The following is a 20,614-nucleotide window of genomic DNA, read 5'->3' on the forward strand; positions in this document are numbered from 1 at the left end:
TGGTTTATTTTTTCTATTGGTCTCTGTTATATAAAAAATCTTCCCCACCTTAAACATCTTTTTCATCTGTTTTAAAACATTACACCATTTTTTCCCTAACACATTCACAGGTCAACAGCAACCTGGCCTCTTGATCCACCAAAGGATGAGAAACAAGGGTGGCGACATGTGAGAATTAAACAGATGGGGAAGAATGCTAGTGGACAAACCCACTACCTGTCACTATCTGGATTCGAACTTTATGGCACTGTAAATGGAGTATGTGAAGACCAGCTAGGTAAACAGATGATAACAGGGTTTTAACTTACTGGAACAGTTCTCTTTATAAAATGTGACTTAATTATATTTCTTGAATTTCTACTTTATAGGGAAAGCAGCTAAGGAAGCAGAAGCTAATCTTAGAAGACAAAGACGTCTAGTTCGCTCCCAGGTTCTGAAATACATGGTTCCAGGGGCTCGTGTGATCAGAGGCCTTGATTGGAAATGGCGAGATCAGGATGGCAGCCCACAGGGAGAAGGTACCGTCACAGGGGAACTGCATAATGGTGAGTAGGTACTTAGCATTTTTAGTGTAGAAATGGAGTACTTAAAAACAAAGTATTTTTCTTTTGTTATTTTGGGTTAGTAAATGTCCCAGCACTCTGTAGTAGAACTGTATTGATCTCACATTAAAAATGGAAAAGTCATTTACTTAGAATTAAGGGAAATTTTTAATTTCTTTTGATTTAGAACTTATTGCCAATATTTTAAAGTGATTAATAAGTTAGTATAAGTTGACTACTCTAAAGACACATTTTCTGCTGCTTTTTTGGGTCTATTCATAAGTTTTCATTGATCTTTAATTTCTTACGCTTTTCTTGTTAGCATGATGGGAATCAGGCAGTAATTTTTTTTATTCTTTTATAAGTCATGTAGAAGAAAAAGTATTAACATTTTTAATAACTACTTTTTAATAAAGCATAGAACAAGAATTGTAGCCTCTTCGTTTATTAATAGATTATAAAATAACATTCATAACGTTTCTCAGTCTACTAGCGTTTCTTTGGATTTTAAACTTTGATATTTTATAAGGTAAGGGTTGTTATTATTTAAATCAAGTTCATTTTATAAACCTTTGATGCTGTAGATTTTAGAGAAGGCCATATCCACTTATTTAATAAATTGCTCTTAAATTCCCAGAAGCAACTTAAAATGCCTAATTTTTTTCTTATAAATACTCAAAAGGCTGATTTATTAGTGGATAAATTGCCTAGCCAGTAGTGTGTTCTTAAGAATTTTGCTTGCTGTTAAAAACAAAAAGGAGTAAAATGTTCATATTCTTAACTTAAACCAAATATCTGAAGAGCTGTAATAAAGGCAATAGTGCTTAGGAGAATGACTAACACTTAGTATCTTAATATATTCATGTTCTGTGTGATACAGGCATTTATTTACCTAAATACATTCTTGATTTTATGGTTTTTAAGATTCTCTTCTTTGTATCACCTACTACTTAATGCATTTATGTATAGTTACACCGTAACTGCAAATTGTTGTCATTATAGCAGGTTTACAGTGAATGAGCAGGATGTGATTGCCAAAATTCATAAAAACCAGTAATAGTTGAGAGGACAGTAGTACCATTCAACCCAGAAATTTTAAATGTTTTTAGACATTTTAATGATACTTAGTTAATATTCTGTTTCCCCTAAATTGTTTGTTTTGGCTTTTAAGTGTGTGGGCTAGTTAGGGGTATATGAATGTAGTTTATTTTTCTCAGGCTGGAGTCAGCTGAAGCAACTGCCTATGAAAATGGAATTCTTAATTTTAGAATTTATTATATAAAAAAGCTTATTTTTGGTGACTGGACTAATGTAGAGGTTCAGAGTTTTGACTGACCAACATGGGCATTCACATTAAGTCTTATTTTAAAACCTTTATGTTAGGGAAAGTGCTTAGTTTTCAAAAGTAAACCAACCGTTTCTTTCTTTCTTTAAAATTTTTTAATTTTTTTAAAAAAGATTTTATTTATTTGACAGCGAGAGAAGGAACACAAGCAGGGGGAGTGGGAGAGGGGGAAGCAGGCCCCCCACGGAGCAGGGACCCGATGTGGGGCTCGATCCCAGCATCCTGGGATCATGACCCGAGCCGAAGGCAGATGCTTAACGACTGAGCCACCCAGGCGCCCCCAAATTTTTTAGTATTTTACTTTTACTCTCTGTACCTAATGTAGGGCTTGAACTCACAACCCCAAGATCAAGAATCACACACTCCACTGACCGAACCAGCCAGGCACCCCTAAACCAACCATTTCTTTTGGTGGCGAGGGGCAAAGGGAGAGGGAGAGAATCTTAGACAGGCTCCACATCCAGTGTGGAGCCCGACATGGGGCTCGATCTCACAACCCTGAGATCATGACCTGAGCTGAAATCAAGAGTCAGGCACTTAACTGACTGAGCCACCCAGGCACCCCAAATATCTTTCCTTTCTAAAGAATCTGTGTGTCAGTGGGAATATCCCTTTTTTTTTTTTCTCTTGTATTCCACAAATATGAGTGCCTACTATGTAAAGATACTTTGTTAGATTTCATGTAAACAATGGTCACCAAAAAAGTATGATTTCCTGCCTTCTGAGTGAAACAGATGAGCATACAATTACAGATCTTGATTGCTATGGAGTAAATTATCAGTATATTTTGGGGGTGATTAATGCAGTATAAGTGTTATTTTTATTTGGAATTGGTATGTTTTTGAGCCTTTCCTTTATTCACACTGTTACATGTTGCAGAAGAGATAGTTAAATGTTGGTTCTTTAAAAGTTATTTCAGCATATGGAATAAATGGGGGCAATTGAAATTTCATCAAAACTAGATTATGTAGATTTGGGGCTGTTAGTTTTCCTCTCATAGAACTCCTATGCAGATAATCCCCACAGGTAATTCAGTATTACTTATACCCCTCTGAGCTTCATCATAAATATGTATGAACTTGTTGTGTGTGTGTGTGTGTGTGTGTGTGCATGCATGGAGTACCTGCATGTATGGGTGAAGTACTTTCAAACTTTATAAAGCCTTGTTATATTTTTAAAAATACATACATTTTTATGTGTTGTGTTTTCCCCTGAAGTAGGTAGCTTATAACACTAAACTAAGATTGTAATATTTTTATTATTTTCTGTTCTAATAGGCAGTTTGTTTTATGGCTTTTGGAAATTAATTACTGATTTTTAAAAAGCACAAGTATTGTTTTACAAGTACAAGTAAATATACATTGAATATCGTGTTCATTAGTTCTTTGCACGTTATTAGCTTTAGCTTATAGGTTCTAATAAAGAGCCTAGCAATACTTTAAAAATTTTGTTTTTAGAATTTTCTGTGCTTATTCAAATATATTAAACTTAGTCATAAGAAAACCAAGTAACCACTGAACTTTGAGAACACAACCGAAATGCTAACTTAGTGTTATTTGAGCTGGTGACCTAAAATTTGTGCAGTAATATGTGAATGTTTTCTTTGTCAATTATTAGAATTTAGCCCAAACTTAAAAATTAATGCTAAGTCAAAACTTTTTTCTAAAAAGAACGTTCGACCATATAATCATATTTAGCAGTTAAAAAACCTTTTATTTAGATTTCATCTGTACTTAACTGAAGTTGTAGTATATCACCATTTATATCAGTCTTTTTACAGTTTTTAACAGTTCTTCCCCTTAAAAGACACCCCAATAGATGTAAACATGACCCTTACATTGTTTTCAGATATCCGCAGAGCACGCAGTTCAGAAATAAGAGACATAAAAGGAAGAATTTAATTTTAGTTGGCAGACCTTAAATGACTGTAGAAATTCAGAGAAGTTCAGCACTGATGAAAAGCTGATCCCATATTGTGGAGCTACTGTCTGACACGCTCCTCTCTGCTTTCTGCCGGGTCTCACAAACTCCTGTCCCTTTCCAGGCTGGATTGATGTCACCTGGGATGCTGGTGGCTCAAACTCTTACCGTATGGGCGCAGAAGGAAAATTTGACCTCAAGCTTGCACCAGGGTACGACCCTGATACAGTGGCATCACCCAAACCTGTTTCATCCACTGTTTCAGGCACAACGCAATCATGGAGCAGCTTGGTGAAAAACAACTGTCCAGACAAGACCTCTGCTGCTGCAGGCTCCTCAAGTAGAAAAGGAAGCAGCAGTTCTGTGTGTAGCGTGGCCAGTAGCAGCGACATCAGCTTGGGTTCGACCAAAACGGAACGGAGATCAGACATTGTAATGGAACACAGTATAGTTTCAGGAGCTGATGTCCATGAACCAATTGTTGTTCTTTCATCTGCTGAAAACGTCCCTCAAACAGAAGTAGGGTCATCTTCCAGTGCAAGCACCAGCACCTTAACAGCGGAAACGGGAAGTGAAAATGCCGAAAGAAAGCTAGGCCCTGATAGTTCTGTTCGCACTCCTGGGGAGTCTAGTGCAATATCCATGGGAATCGTTAGTGTTAGTTCTCCTGATGTTAGTTCAGTGTCTGAGTTAACTAATAAAGAAGCAGCTTCACAACGGCCCCTTAGCTCTTCAGCAAGTAACAGACTGTCAGTGAGTTCTTTGTTGGCTGCCGGGGCCCCTATGAGCTCTAGTGCAAGTGTACCTAATCTGTCCTCAAGAGAAACATCTAGCTTGGAGAGTTTTGTAAGGAGAGTGGCAAACATAGCACGGACTAATGCCACGAACAACATGAATCTAAGCCGAAGCAGCAGTGATAACAACACTAATACTTTGGGGAGGAATGTGATGAGCACAGCAAGTAAGTGAGCTTTTCCTTATGGAACCCAATGGTTTTTCCACTCGGAGGGATGCACAGTAGGGTTTCTTGGTCAGTGGGTTCTGGCTGCAGTCTTTAACTAGATCATTAACCGTGTTACATACAACTACGTCAGATTTAGCACTTCAGGAATCTGTTGTTAAGTTCTATAGAATCATGATCTCTTAAGAATTTAGATCAGGTGTGATAAAGAACATCTTAATCTGAAAGGATAAAAACAGTAACACACTTCTATTTTTCACTCTTCTAAGAAAAATTGTTACGTTCAGCTGCATGAGGAAATAGATGACTATTAAATATTGTCATGGTCAGTTGAAATCAGAGCATCACACTGGTTTAACTTTGCCTTAGGTCCTAAATTGATACTAGCTTCTGGAAGCCATTTAATTCTGACTTAAGCTAATGGGTTAAAGAAATTCCTTTGGAAAATATCATTGGGAATTAGTGCATTGCCTGTTTCACTTTTTAAAAAAAACAAGGCTTAATTTTTTGAAAAATAACAGTGCTGTACAAACAAGGATTCTTAGTTGGATTTCAGTTGGGTTCCCAAAGTTGTTGCTTTTCAGCCTTTTAATAATTAGTGTTTCATGATCTCATTCTTTTATTCTAAATATATAACCTAGTTTTTCTTAGGTTTATACAGTCCCACCAATTGTACTGATTTGCTTCATTTTTATCTTTAGCTTCTCCTCTTATGGGTGCTCAGAGTTTCCCCAATTTGACCACACCTGGTACCACATCAACAGTGACAATGTCAACATCCAGTGTGACTAGCAGCAGCAATGTAGCCACAGCAACGACAGTTTTATCAGTTGGTCAGTCCTTAAGTAATACTTTGACTACCAGCCTCACATCAACCTCCAGTGAGAGTGACACAGGTCAGGAAGCAGAATATTCCTTATACGGTAAGTGATAGTTGAAAATACTTAGGTATTTGTGTAGTGATGCTTTTAGTATGTTTTCCTGCTATGTTGTTTTTAACTGTCAATTAGACAGTAATTATCCTCTCTTATTAAAGATATGGCATCTTCATATAGATGAAAAAACTGTGCTGTGGGGGACTATTAGATTATCTGATTATAAGCGGACATCTAGGAACTTTTGTGTCCTCCTTTTTTACCTTTTGTGAACTAATGAAGTTATATTGGAAGAATCATGATAACAAAGATACTGGACACCTTTATCAGAAAAGAATAGAAGTGTAAGAGATTAATAAGCTTTGTAAAGTTATATTTTTTGTATACTATAATGTAAGAAGAAAAATACTCCCCCTGTGTGTCTCCTCTACTCTCAACACTCTGTTCACAGAGCCCTTCACTGCTGGTACCACTGACTACCAGATGTTTGTGAAGTTTGCCCATACCGAGCAGTGTTCAGACACCAGCTGGGTGTCCTACGGTTTAACTCAGTTGCTCAGCTCTGGCACTGTTACCTACCTGGAATTAGTGCCACATCCCATAGGTAAAGGGCCCCATTCCATAACACCATCTCCCCACCCCTTCAGACACGGATCCAAAGTCCAGGTTGTCATCCGTACTACAGACTGGCTATAAATTGGAAGCTTCCGTGACCTTCTCCTCTGGTTTGATCAGTTTGCTGGAGTGGCTCACAGGATTCAGGAAAACATTTTATTCACTGGATTAACCGTTTCTTATAAAAAAGGGTATAATTCAGGAACAGCCAGATGGAAGAGATGCATAGGGTGAGGTCTGGAAGGTCCCAAGCACAGAGTGTTTGTCCCTTTGGAGTTTGGGGACCCTGCCATTCCACGGATGTATCCTTGTCTACCAGTCTGGAAGCTCTTTGAATCCCGCATTTGCGGGGGTGGAGGGAGGAGGTGTTTAGAGGCTTCATGACTTAAGCGTGATTGATTAAATTATTGGCCATTGGTGATTGAACTCGTATATCTGGCCCCTCTTCTTTCCCCAGAATATTAAAGAGTTAGGGCTACTGGTTGCCTTTTTTTTTTTTTTTTTTTTAAGATTTTATTTATTTGACAGAGACACAGTGAGAGAGGGAACACAAGCAGAGGGAGCGGGAGAGGGAGAAGCAGGCTTCCCACCGAGCAGGGAGCCCGATGCGGGGCTCGATCCCAGGACCCTGGGACCGCGACCTGAGCCGAAGGCAGACGCTTAACGACTGAGCCACCCAGGCGCCCCTACTGGTTGCCTTTTGAAAATTGTTAGATGATTACAATTTCCTTTTTCACATATCTAAAACTGGAGGACTCTTTAAGGGTGCTACTGTATAGGATCAGAGGAATAGCTGCCTTCTAAAGTAATTTCTATATGCAAACTTTTACTGTGTTAGATTTTGAGGGACGTGATTCTGTGATATGGTCAAATCTATGAAATAAGGAGCTATTTAAGTGTTCTTATACTCTGATAAAGAGAAGATCATGAGTAAAAAAAGCCTTGACTTCAGTGAATTGTAACATGTGAGAGATAAAATTTCAGTACCTAAAGTAAGATTGTTTTCCTTTGAAAGTAAGCCAAAAGTGGAATTGAAAAAAAAAAAAGTGGAATTGATTGTGTGCATGCATGTATGTGTGTACTACCACGTCATGTTCATGAGAACCACTCCTAAATTGCAGGATGGCACCTTACATGTGTTAGGGATAATATATTTCATCAAATTTAAGATGCCATTATAATTATTTTATGTCACTAAGGAAAAAATGTTGCCAATTTAGCTGTGACTTGCCATTGCCTATAAGACACATTCTGACTCCAGAATATTAAAGTGTTAAAAAAAAATGTGTGCCTTAGAAACTAATTGAATATAATATCAGGCCTCTTTCTTTTACTAGCCATCTAGTAAAAGGTATTGAATTTTAGTCCTGTGTAATTATTAGATTTAAAATATATATATTTGTTTCAGAGGTTTGCAGATAAAAGATTCTACCAAGTATGTATAAATTGTCTTCTGAATGTTCTTTTGGAATATGGAATGTGTAGTGTCTTTTTATCCACAGAAATTTTTTTCCTTTCCTATCCAGTAAAACTTCTCCTGCTTTAGTCCCGTTATTACTTTCTGTTTTCACTTCTTGTGCAGAACAGCTTGTCAACATCTTCATTGTGTGGGACTGTGTTTATCTGACACAGACTTCATGGGGGGGGGCGGTGAGGGAATATGGATAACATGAAAGATGGTACATACATTACTCCATAGTAAATAGGCAGTGTCCATAAGTAGTTGTTATCATTAACCTGCCAGGTTACGGAGCTAAACCCAGCCTCTCTGATTGACTTTATTCTGCCTTTTCCCTTATATGATATTTTACAATTTTTATTTATATGTTCTTTTTCTTTTCTTCTTCTTCTTCTTCTTGGTGGGGAGGGACAGAGGGAGAGAGAATCTTAAGCAGGTTCCATGCCCTGCATGGAGCCCAGTGTGGGGCTCAATCTCATGACCCTGAGATCATGACCTGAGCCGAAATCAAGAGTCAGGTGCTTAATCAACTGAGCCACCCAGGTGTCCGTCATTTGTTTACTTTTTAAATGCCTCTCTCCCCTGTAAGCTCCATGGGGGCTCAGACCATGTCTGTTTTGTTTACAGCTAAATATATCTGGTGCCTAACACAGTTCTTGGCACATAGTCAGGTATTCAGTAGATATTTGCTGACAGAGTAAATGACTCCAAAGTGTTCTCTTCACACCATGTTATGCTTCCTATGGCTGATGCAGACAATTGTGATAGGATTGTTATTTTTAAACCTAGCCCGTATTGTTGATCTTTTCTATTACGAGTTTGTAGACTTGGATTTAGTTTGTGGTCATCCTTTATCTTGCCTTGTTTTCTTTTTTTTAAAGATTTGATATATTTTTCAACAGAGAGAGAGACAGCGAGAGAGGGAACACAAGCAGGGGGAGTGGGAGAGGGAGAAGCAGGCTCCCCACTGAGAAAGGAGCCTGATGCGGGGCTCGATCCCAGGACCCTGAGATCATGACCTGAGCCGAAGGCATTAACAACTGAGCCACCCAGGCGCCCCTCTTGCGTTGTTTTCTACCATTCTTGTGACCAACATTACTCATTTTGTATTTGTGGTGGTGGAAGAAGGGTGGGATCACTCAGTGTGGTTTTTACACTTGTCTCTTGAATTTGACCTTTGTTTTGTAAAACCAGTACATGATAACCTTGTAATGCTTTGTTAATTGTGTTGAGAATAAGGTTGTTGGTTTTCTTTTCTAGATTTCCTGGATAGTTGCCGTGCCAGTACTCTGTTAGCTGAGCTAGATGATGATGAAGACTTGCCTGAGCCAGATGAGGAAGACGATGAGAATGAAGATGACAATCAGGAGGACCAAGAATACGAGGAGGTTATGGTAGAGAGTGTCTCCCATTCTCTTAACTAACATAAGATGTTAATAATTGAAATGTAGAGAGGAAAAAGCATAGTCCTGGTTAAACTTTGAAATAGGGAAATATGGCATGAGTATGAAAAATGTTAATTAAGAAAAGCACCTTTAATCTGAGCATTTATGATTGTCTTAAGAGAAAATAAAGTTTATATTTGGAAAATACTAAATGTCACATGCTGATGTTTTAACAGGTTTAAAAGTGTAAAGAATTGCACTGCTAAAGAATATAATTTTCATGTTTTTTTCACAATAATTAGACTATTTTAGTATGTACAGTTTTGTGGGCAGTATCTCTGTATTAGTTCATCAGTCTTTACAGCTATGAGGTAGAGGCATAGAATAAGTAATATGTCCTAGTTAATGAATCAGTTAAGTACAAAAGTGGGGACCCAGGCTTAGGAAGTGTGATCTAGAACTCTTAATGTTTAACCACTGTGATTGTCTTCAAACTGAACTTTTGCCTGAGAATACCCTTTATTGTAACTTTTTTCTTTCTCTTTATAAAATGTTTTTAGATTTTAAAAAATTTCATAAGTTGTTTTTTAATGGGGTAAAGGACCCCCCAAAAATGCTTTTAGTATATCTTACTTAAAAACAGATATTATTGTAGCATGTTTCTTGTGAAGGTTCTGTATGATGCATGGTGAATATAAAGCATTCAATTTATAAGTTTTCTGAAGATGGCTAATGAATATGAAGTGTTTTGATGATAAGGGTTAAGGCTGAATGGGGATGTATATATATGTGTGTGTGTGTATATATATATATAACATATACACACACACAAGTCAAATAATTAGACATGTCTCTTCGTATTTTCTTATTTCAGATTCTGAGACGTCCATCCCTGCAGCGTCGAGCTGGCTCTCGCTCTGATGTAACACACCATGCTGTCACCTCGCAGCTACCACAAGTCCCTGCTGGAGCAGGAAGCCGACCTATTGGGGAGCAGGTAGTATCTTAATGTTTATCTTCCCTACAGTGTATTTTTCCTCCTTTCACAGTAAAGCATCAACCAAAATGCCTAGAAAAATAGATGGGGGTTGAGGTGGAGGTGAGAAGCTACCAGATAAACAAAAAGAAATTTCCCTTACTGCTTGGGTTCTGTATTCTAGAAACAGTCCATGATTGCTCTGGCATAATGCATAAAGGAGTTTCTTACTTGAAAGCACTTCATCTTGGCCCTCGGGTAACAGTGAACATTTATTAAAATGATTAATTGCTATCATCTAAGATTTACAGTTTTCAGTAATGGTAGAGATTATATTAGTCTATTAGCTGAACATGTATTGATCTTTATATCCTAGCCATTGTTTTCAATACTTTCCATGTTTGTTTGTTTGTTTTTTAAGATTTTATTTATTTATTTGAGAGAGAGAGAATGAGAGACAGAGAGCATGAGAGGGAGGAGGCTCAGAGGGAGAAGCAGACTCCCTGCTGAGCAGGGAGCCCAATGCGGGACTCGATCCTGGGACTCCAGGATCATGACCTGAGCCGAAGGCAGTCACTTAACCAACTGAGCCACCCAGGCGCCCAATACTTTCCATGTATTAACAACTAATTCAGTCCTTTCAACAATCTTTTGAGGGTTATTATTAGCCCTAACTTTCAGATGAAGTGATTGGTAAAGGTCACACGTAGAAGTTTTGGATCTAGGACTAAAACACAAACATTCTGGCTACAGAGGTGTCAGCATATATGTCCATTTGATGTGTTATAAAAGCTAATTAAAGGGCGCCTGGGTGGCTCAGTCGTTAAGCGTCTGCCTTCGGCTCATGTCATGATCCCAGGGTCCTGGGATCGGGCCCCGCATCGGGCTCCCTGCTTCTCCCTCTTCCACTCCCCCTCTTGTGTTCCCTCTCTCACTGTGTCTCTCTCTGTCAAATAAATAAATAAAATCTTAAAAAAAAAAAAAAACTAAATAAGTGTTCGGAATATGAGGGGCTTTGTGTGTGTGTTTAAGTATATACATAATTGTTATTTATTACATCAGATATTTACAACACTTAAATTCATTGTTCTCTTCTTTTGTTGATAGTAAAAGTGAAGAGGAGAAGAAAATGTTCCTTTAAAAAACTTTCATTATGGGGGCACCTGGGTGGCTCAGTTGGTTAAGCGGCTGCCTTCAGCTCAGGTCATGATCTCAGGGTCCTGGGATGGAGCCCCGCATCGGGCTCCCTGCTCAGTGGGGAGCCTGCTGCTCCCTCTTCCTCTGCCTGCCACTCTGTCTGTGCTCTCTCTGTATGTCTCTGTCAAATAAATAAATCTTTAAAAAAAAAAAACTTTCATTATGGAAATTTTTAAACATGCTCTCTGTGAGTTAGATGCAGACCCACATGTTTAACATTTATTATGTTGAATGACCAATGCTAGCATGAGAGGGACGCAGTGCCAGTACTTGGCCTGTTTTTAAACTAGTGTAATAACTCTAGTCCTACCTTTCAATGTGTGCTTTTTAAAAAAAATAAGTAGCCACAGTGAAGTATTCGAGCCCTTGCACTTCAAGAAAACTGGTCTTTATTTCCAGTTGTCTGTCGGTTCTGTTTAAGATGGATGTTAAAAACTTGGAGCCTGAAAGAATTCTCAGTCAAAAAAAAAAAAAGTAGAAAGAATAATGCAATGAATCCTCAAGAATCCATCATCTGACAGTAATGGTTACCAACACTTTGTCAAACATGTTTGATTTATTTGCCCCATAGTTATTTAAAGCATCTTCCAAGCATTATATTTTGTATATAATTCAGTATGTAATAAAATTTACTTACATTTTTTGAAAGCAACTTATTTAAAAATAATTATAAGTTCACAGATTCACAGGAAGTTTCAAAGATAGTAGAGCGGTCTTGTGCCTTTTGCCCACTTTCTTCCAGTGGTTACCCCTTACCTAATTAGAGTCTAATACCAAAATCAGGAAATTGACACTGATACAGTATATGTATATGGTTCTTTCTCATTTTATCATGTTTGGATTAGTGTAACCACCACTAAGGCAACTTACTTTTGGTAAGCTTAAATCATTAAGAAATGGGGGCACCTGGGTGGCTCAGTCAGTTAAGTGGCTGCCTTTGGCTCAGGTCATGATCCCAGGGTCCTGGGATCGAGCCCGCATCGGGCTCCATGCTCAGCGGGGAGTCTGCTTCTCCCTCTCCCAGTCCCCCTACTTGTGTTCGCTCTCTCGCGGTCTCTCTCCCCATCAAATAAATTTAAAAAATCTTTTAAAAAAATCATTAAGAAATGTATATGCCTATATATGTTTATGTTGGCTCGTTTTGTTGTAAGAAATATGGCTAAATAAGGAAGTGTAGAAGCTATACAGAGACGTATTTAACATACACCTCATTTTAAAGATAGCACATCACTTTTGCAATAATGAAAAGTTTTATCTTGTTTATATGTGGAATTTTAACAGGAAGAAGAGGAGTATGAAACTAAAGGAGGACGTCGGAGAACATGGGATGATGATTATGTACTCAAGCGGCAGTTTTCTGCTTTGGTTCCTGCTTTTGATCCTAGACCTGGTCGTACTAATGTCCAGCAGACGACTGATCTAGAGATTCCACCGCCAGGTACTGTGTATTTTAGTTTTGTGATTTATTTTGAACAGATACCAAATAATGTTATATGTAATCAGGAAAGTAAGTGCTACTTATATATGCAGGTTATAAGTAAAAGTTTTCAAAAAAAGAAAAAAAACTACATATCAGCCACAAGTCCTTAAAATATACAGATTTTTTATAAGATTTTTTTTATTTATTGGAGAGAGAGAGGGAGAGAGCACAAGCAGGGGGAGGAGCAGAGAGAGCCTGATGCGGCGCTCGATCCCAGGACCCCGGGATCATGACCTGAGCCGAAGGCAGACGCTTAACCACTACACCACCCAGGCATCCTGATACAGATTATTTTTAAAGGAGCAAATTGCAGTTCTTTAAAAACACAGTGTTCTGTGTTTGCGTAATTTTTAAAGGAAGGCTCATTTAAAGGTAGATAATTTGTATTCTCTATTCTACTGGATCAAAATTGCTATGGATTATTCCTATTCTACTTTGGAAAGTTGTATAGTAGTTTCATTTATGGTCTTGAGTTAGTCAGCCTGGTAACTCTCTCTCACAACTCTGTTTTGGTTGTAATAGGCACACTAATGATCCCCAAAGGTATGCAGGTCCTGACCTCCATAATCTGTGAATAGGTTACCTTAGTATGACAAAAGAGGCTTTGCAGACGAGATTAAATTAAGGATTTTGAGATGGGGGAATTATCCTGGATTATCCAGGTAGGCCCAGTGTAAACATTAGTGTCCACATAAAAGCAGTACAGGAGGGGGGGCGCCAGAGTGGCGCAGTTGGTTGGGTGTCAGACTCTTGGTTTCGGTTCAGGTCGTGATCTTGGAGTCATGAGAATCAACCCTGCGTCGGACTCTGTGCTCAGTGTAGAGTCTGCTTGAGACCGTCTCCTCCCTCGGCCTCTCCCCCTCTGCGCTCTTGCTCTCTCTTTCTCTCTCTAACGTAAGTAAATAAATTTAAAAAAAAAAGCTTAAGAGGAATACAGGAGGGTCTGAGACAGAGAAGGAGATTTGACAACAGGAAGCAGAGATCAGAGTGTTGAGGGGCCATGAACTGTGGAATACGGGCAGCCTCTAGATGCTCGAAAAGACAAGCAAACAGATTCTTAGAGCTTCCAAAAGGAGCAAAGCCCTGCCAACCCATTTAAGATTTCTCCCTTCTAGAACTGGTTGTTTTAAACCACCCAGTTTATGGTAATTTATTAAAACAGCAATAAGATGCTAATATACTGAGCAAATCACCTAATTTGTGTAAGCCTGAATTTTCTCATCTCTTACATGGAGAAAGTGATAGTTTCTATTTGACAAGGTAGTTAAAAGCTTTAAATGAGGTAAAATATATAAAGTGCTTAGCATGGTACCTGATGTATGCCTCAATAAACATCAGCTATAGTAATCAGTATATTATCCTTACGGAAGACTTAAATGTTGATTAAGTATGGAATGTATTTTTTACTTGATAGAACGATACCTGTGTTAAATAGGGGGAAGTAAGTATGCTTCATAGTATGATGTTCTATGGTGAGTTTGCATATAGGCTGATCAAGATGTTCCAAGATCCCTTCAAAAAGAAAAACCTATGCTACGGAATATAAACAGGTACAAATTTTCTGTAGAGCTCTTCAGCAATATATTTCATATTGTTACTACCAGAAATCTATAGTAAAGAAATACTGGCTCTGCACCCAGATTTATATACACTGATGACTACACAAGTATTATTTATATTGTCAGAAAATTGGAAATGACCTTCATTATTTCCAGTAACAGGGATATGGTTCGTTTAATGGAATGTCATGCAATGAATAAAATTAATACTTCAGAAGATTATATCATGGTATGAGGAAAAAATTGCTGAGCTAATGAAAAAGAAGAGTACACCACCAAATACACTATGTACCTATTTGTGTGTGGCGGGGGGCGGTACCTCACAGTCCACTCATTCAATGTGAGCAGAAGGTTGACAGTTCATTGACTGGAGTCTGTGGTTTTCTCTGTATGTAGAGCTATGAATAATTTTAGTGTTCTGATTTATAAGAATAAAATGTTTCTGAAATATTCGTATAGTTAGCATGTGTTTTCTTAAAACAATGAGATCCCTATCATATGCATAAATTCAGCTTTAATGCTCTGTCTTTAAGTAACCTAGGTATGTTGTTCCCATTTTCTAAAAAAAAATTGTTGAGGCCAGAAGAGTCTTAAGTAGCTGATGTCTTTACTAATATCTGACAGAAGAATTTAGATTTCATGTAGCTTTGTCTCCCGGTGCAGTGTCCCTTATGGCCTGCTTGCTATAGTGTAATTGTTTTTGATGTCTTCCATATTTTTAGGAACACCTCATTCAGAGCTCTTGGAAGAAGTTGAATGTACTCCGTCACCTCGATTAGCCCTCACTTTGAAAGTAACAGGTCTTGGAACAACTCGTGAAGTTGAATTACCACTCACCAATTTCAGATCAACCATTTTTTACTATGTACAAAAATTGCTTCAATTGTCCTGTAATGGCAGTGTGAAATCAGATAAACTTAGGCGTATTTGGGAGCCAACATACACGTAAGAGATTTTAACATAATGTTTTAAGTAGGTATTTTCATGATGCATCAGCCTAGAAGCATTGTATTTCTGTATTTTTTACTATAGAAATAAAATATTTGGTTCTTGTTCTCTTGGTTTACAACGGGATTAAGAGCATTTCTGACTCCTGAGGTAGAATGTTTTAAGGTTTCAACTGAAAGTAACTTTAGAAATAAACTAGACTAGTATCTTATGTAATAAATGTTGAACTCTTTGCATTTGTGTATGAGGTACTAAATATTTTCTGTTTTTTGTTTTGGGGTTTGCGAGTTAAGCCTACCGCTCTTTGTTCATTCATTCATTGAACAAGTAATTAATAATGACCTTGGGCACATTTAATGTTTTGGTGGCTCATTCTGTTAATCAGTAAAATGAGCCTGGTTGTGAGGAATCAGTGAATTAATACATGTAAAGTGTTTTCAGTATTGTCTGGGTGCTCAGTATTACCTATAATAATTATTAATTATTATTTATTATTTAATAACAGCTTAATATGTAAATGAAATTTTAATCATCCTGTAAATCTTACTTTTATTTTTCTGATGTTCTCTTAACATCATTGATAATTTTATGTAATGTCTAATAAAGTGATATAGATCCTTTTGAGATAAAACAGAAGGCTATCATGATATTTCTCCCCACCCTGTTCAGTGTTTATTGGAGTTTCAAATTTTATCTCCACTGCCTTATGTGAACATAAAGGCTCCTGGTCCTTGTTTTTCTTATCCTTTTTTTCCATCTAGACATAGAAGCGCAAACCATTTCTCATCTTTTTTTATTTTTACAACAATAAATGAAAGTTATAACACATGATATAGCATATTACTTCATATCTTTAAAGATCCTAGGTTTGACAAACGTATGCAATCTTTGCAATTATGCTAAATTTATAAATAATAACTCTTTTTCAGGAATATGATTTCTGCTGCTTTCCCCCATGTTTAACAAATTGAATTTTTTTTTTAAATAAATTGTCCCTGAGTTTAATGTTTAAGCATATGGCTAATGAATGACATCATTCATGTATTTTTTAAAGAATTGAAGCCTTATTGGAAATAACCACAAATCATTTGATTTATGAATTAATGTGAATAATATCTTCATGTTTAGAATCATGTACAGAGAAATGAAGGATTCTGACAAAGAGAAGGAAAATGGAAAAATGGTAAGTGATATTTAAATGGATCTTCTTGGCTACTTAGTGAAAAAAAGGGAAAATAAAGAAAAACTAACACTGTTTTAATTGAACATTTGAGGGGGAAAAAATCACTAACATGGAATTCTTTAGATGAGGTTAAATGCATGATTTTAAAGCTACCTTATGTAATGCATGTGAAATAGCATAGACTTTTAATCAGGAAAGGCCAACATTTGGTTTTTCCTATTGTAGGGTTGTTGGTCTGTAGAGCATGTGGAACAGTACCTTGGCACTGATGAATTACCAAAGAATGACTTGATAACCTACCTGCAGAAGAATGCAGACGCCGCTTTCCTGCGCCACTGGAAATTAACTGGCACTAATAAAAGTATTAGGAAAAACAGAAATTGTTCTCAGCTCATAGCTGCATATAAGGTATATATTGGCATCAAAACACAATTGGGAATGGCTTTGTGCTTTGTTTGCAGCTTTTAAAGACTCTTAAGAAAAAGAGGTTCATTGGGACATGTTTAAAAAATGAGGTTGAATTAACATTGTTAATATGCCAAGTACTAAAACTTCAAATGTGATTTGTGGTATTGGATCTAATAAGTACATGGTTTTAACTGTGGCTTACGGTGGTTATAGTTTATTTGGGAATGGTTTAGAACATATTGATTTTCAACTTGGGTAATAGTGTTTTTATTTAAAAAGAAGGCAATTTGAAAAATTTCAGCATTTTCAAATACTTATAGGATGATACAGTGCTTTTCTCGAAAATGTGATTAATGGCTAGTTTTACTAATTGTTTCTATAGGATTTTTGTGAGCATGGAACAAAGTCTGGATTAAACCAGGGGGCCATTTCCTCTCTTCAGAGTAGTGATATTCTTAATTTGGCAAAAGAACAACCTCAGGCCAAAGCTGGCAATGGACAGAATTCTTGCGGAGTAGAAGATGTTCTTCAGCTTCTGCGTATTCTCTATATAGTTGCAAGTGACCCTTATTCAAGAATATCCCAAGAAGGTCTGTAAGAATCCTTGTTTCATTTCTGTGTCATTTTTAAAAGGAAGTTCGTTTATTTATATCTTTATTAATTTTATTAATTTTACAGAAGGCGATGAGCAGCCTCAGTTTACTTTTCCACCAGATGAATTCACTAGCAAAAAAATCACAACAAAAATCTTGCAGCAGATTGAGGTAATAAAATCAGATAGTTGAACTCGTTAGTCTGTAACTTTTAGACTTTCAAAGTATTGTCTCTTCTTTTTCTACTTTCCACCATCTCTACTGTTAATCTCTGATTCGTTGATTTAGGCCATATGGTCCATTGGCATTAATTTCTTTCATTACTTTTAAGAAGTGACTCCTGTTTTTCTTTTTAAATAATTGTATGATGACATTGTTATTTGTTAATTTGCAGGAACCGCTGGCATTGGCAAGTGGGGCTCTACCAGACTGGTGTGAACAGTTAACCAGCAAGTGTCCTTTCCTAATACCGTTTGAAACTAGACAGCTTTATTTCACGTGTACAGCATTTGGTGCATCAAGGTAGGAAGTACTTTTATATTTTTTTTAGTGTTATATAAGCTCAAAATGTACAAATATACTTTATGTCAAGACTGATGGAAGGAATATATTATCTTGTTTTCTTATAAAGAGTTGTAGTGTTTAAACATTTTTTTTTATTTCTAGTTGGATACATGCTCTCCTACAGTTGACCCTTGAACAATGTCAGGGTTAGGGATCCCAACCCTCCCTGCGCAGTTGATCATATTTAAAGATCTTATTTATTTGGGGGAGACAGAGAGTTCGTGAGTGGGGAGAGGGAAAAAGAGGGAGAAGCAGACTCCCCACCCAGCAGGGAGCCTAATGTGGAACTCGATCCCAGGACCCTGGGATCATGACCTGAGCCGAAGGCAGACGCTTAACGACTGAGTCACCCAGGCACCCTTATTTATTTATTTTAGAGATAGACAGCATGAGCAGGGGGAGGAGCAGAAGGAGAGGGACAAGCAGACTCCATGCTGAGCACAGAGCCCGAAGCAGAGCTCGATTCCATGACCCTGAAATCATGACCTGAGCTGAAATCAAGAGTTAGAGGATTAACCAACTGAGCCACCCAGGCACCCCTAAAGATTTTATTTTTAAGTAATTTCTACACCCAGCATGGGGCTCGAATTTACAACCCCAAGACCAGGAGTTAACATGCTCTACCAACTGAGCCAGCCAGGTGCCCCCAAAAGAAAATATTTTAAAATCAGTAGCATTTTAATGATGGCTTTCAGTTTGTATCACAGTAATAAAGATAGCTTAATGATTTTTTAGTTTCTCCATAGTTAAGAAGTATTCATTTGTAATTTTTTTTTTTTAAGATTTTATTTATTTATTTGACAGAGATACGAGAGAGGGAACACAAGCAGGGGGAGTGGGAGAGGGAGAAACAGGCCTCCTGCTGAGCAAGGGCCCCGATGCAGGGCTCGATCCCAGGACCCTGGGATTATGACCCGAGCTGAACGCAGATGCTTAACGACTGAGCCACCCAGGCGCCCCTAATTTTATTCTTTTTTTTTTTAAAGATTTTATTTGACAGAGACAGCGAGAGAGGGAACACAAGCAGGGGCAGAGGCAGAGGGAGAAGCAGGCTTCCCACGGAGCAGGGGGCCCGATGTGGGGCTCGATCCCAGGACCCTGGGATCATGACCTGAGCTGAAGGCAGATGCTTAACGACTGAGCCACCCAGTCATTTGTATTTTTATGTATCATAAGTTTGTCTATTTTTTAAATTGAAATATAGTTGACAGGCCATGTTACATTAATGGAAGGTGTACAACAGTGATTCAGCACCTGTGTACATTATGCTGTGCTCACAAGTGTAGCAACTGTCTGTCAGCCATACAATGCTATTAGAATCCTATTGACTGTATTCCCTATGCTGTTCATTTCATCCCCAGTTTTTGTATATTTTTGTGTCACATGGGATTGGGACCACAGACCTTTATTTTGATCTGTTAATTACTAAAGTAAAGAGGAAAAATACCTAAGTATTTTCTCAATTTGTTTAGGAAAATAATAAAGGGGTTTATATGTTTTAAGAGAGGAAGCAACAATTTATGCAGTAAGAAAATCTGTCGCCTAATAAAATACTATTTTTTGTTTGTTTTTTTTTAAGATTTTATTTATTTTTATTTGAGAGAGAGAGAATGAGAGAGAAAGAGCACATGAGAGGGGGGAGGGTCAGAGGGAGAAGCAGACTCCCCCCCCGAGCAGAGAGCCCGATGCGGGACTTGATCCAGGGACTCCAGGATCATGACCTGAGCCGAAGGCAGTCACTTAACTGACTGAGCCACCCAGGCGCCCCTAAAATACTATTTTTCAAAAGAATAGTTAAATCTTTGAATTACATTGCTGGTTTAATAGTACATTCTAACTATTACTGAACGGTAGAGCTACATAAATATTTTTCTGTTTTAGAGCAATAGTGTGGTTACAAAACCGACGTGAAGCCACCGTGGAAAGAACAAGGACCACCAGTACTGTCAGGCGAGATGATCCTGGAGAGTTTCGAGTGGGTCGTCTCAAGCACGAAAGAGTGAAAGTCCCACGTGGTGAATCACTGATGGAATGGGCTGAGAACGTCATGCAAATACACGCAGATCGGAAATCAGTTCTTGAGGTACCTCGCTCACATATAATTTCTTTTCGTATGCAGGAATGACAGAAAACCAGCAAACCTGTATGTTCCACAGCATGCAAACTACATTAGATAGAAATGAAAAATGGAGAGGGATTTCTCTGCCCTCTATGCAAGGCCTTTCCCTCTGATAGAGCATCTTTTATAAGAGGATGTCAGCTCACCTCTTCAGAGGTCAGGATCTTGTGATTTGATGAGCAGCAAAGAGTATCTTCACTCTTGAGGTGGGAAAGTGCTTGGTCCTTTTGAAGGACATTACTCCTTTCTTAACAAAGCCTGAGCCGAATAATGGCACTCACTAAGGATTCTTTTTGATACTCTGTATTTTACCTTTATATTAAGCTCTGCTATTAGATATCTGCAATTTGGGAGCATACTGTTTTATAATATTGTTAGACTGTGCTTGGCATTATATCATTGGCCTGTGTTGAGAGATGTTATGGCAAATAACAGTATAAAATTTAATATCCTTACTATAGAGATGTTACTGTAGGCATTGTTGA

At 37.8% G+C, this 20,614-nt stretch overlaps 1 protein-coding gene across 6 annotated transcripts in view; it reads left to right on the plus strand.

The window, feature by feature from the left end:
• HECTD1 (HECT domain E3 ubiquitin protein ligase 1) overlaps positions 1-20,614 on the plus strand; it is an 87,297-nt gene that overhangs the window by 59,019 nt on the left and 7,664 nt on the right. For 2 of the 6 annotated variants that reach the window (XM_034993812.1, XM_034993811.1), the window contains exons 23-36: positions 111-277; positions 369-545; positions 3,932-4,768; positions 5,470-5,691; positions 8,978-9,111; positions 9,977-10,099; positions 12,557-12,713; positions 15,037-15,259; positions 16,391-16,445; positions 16,671-16,853; positions 17,236-17,443; positions 17,532-17,617; positions 17,841-17,968; positions 19,892-20,093. In XM_034993812.1, the coding sequence (XP_034849703.1) occupies positions 111-277; positions 369-545; positions 3,932-4,768; positions 5,470-5,691; positions 8,978-9,111; positions 9,977-10,099; positions 12,557-12,713; positions 15,037-15,259; positions 16,391-16,445; positions 16,671-16,853; positions 17,236-17,443; positions 17,532-17,617; positions 17,841-17,968; positions 19,892-20,093 (2,902 nt within the window). The remainder of the gene's footprint in view (positions 1-110; positions 278-368; positions 546-3,931; positions 4,769-5,469; positions 5,692-8,977; positions 9,112-9,976; positions 10,100-12,556; positions 12,714-15,036; positions 15,260-16,390; positions 16,446-16,670; positions 16,854-17,235; positions 17,444-17,531; positions 17,618-17,840; positions 17,969-19,891; positions 20,094-20,614) is intronic. The other 4 variants (XM_034993813.1, XM_034993815.1, XM_034993816.1 and 1 more) reach the window with 4 other exon arrangements.

The sequence above is a fragment of the Mirounga leonina genome, unplaced genomic scaffold (assembly GCF_011800145.1).
Source record: "Mirounga leonina isolate KUSES-001 unplaced genomic scaffold, KU_Mleo_1.0 Mir_91, whole genome shotgun sequence".
NCBI classification, from domain to species: domain Eukaryota; kingdom Metazoa; phylum Chordata; class Mammalia; order Carnivora; family Phocidae; genus Mirounga; species Mirounga leonina.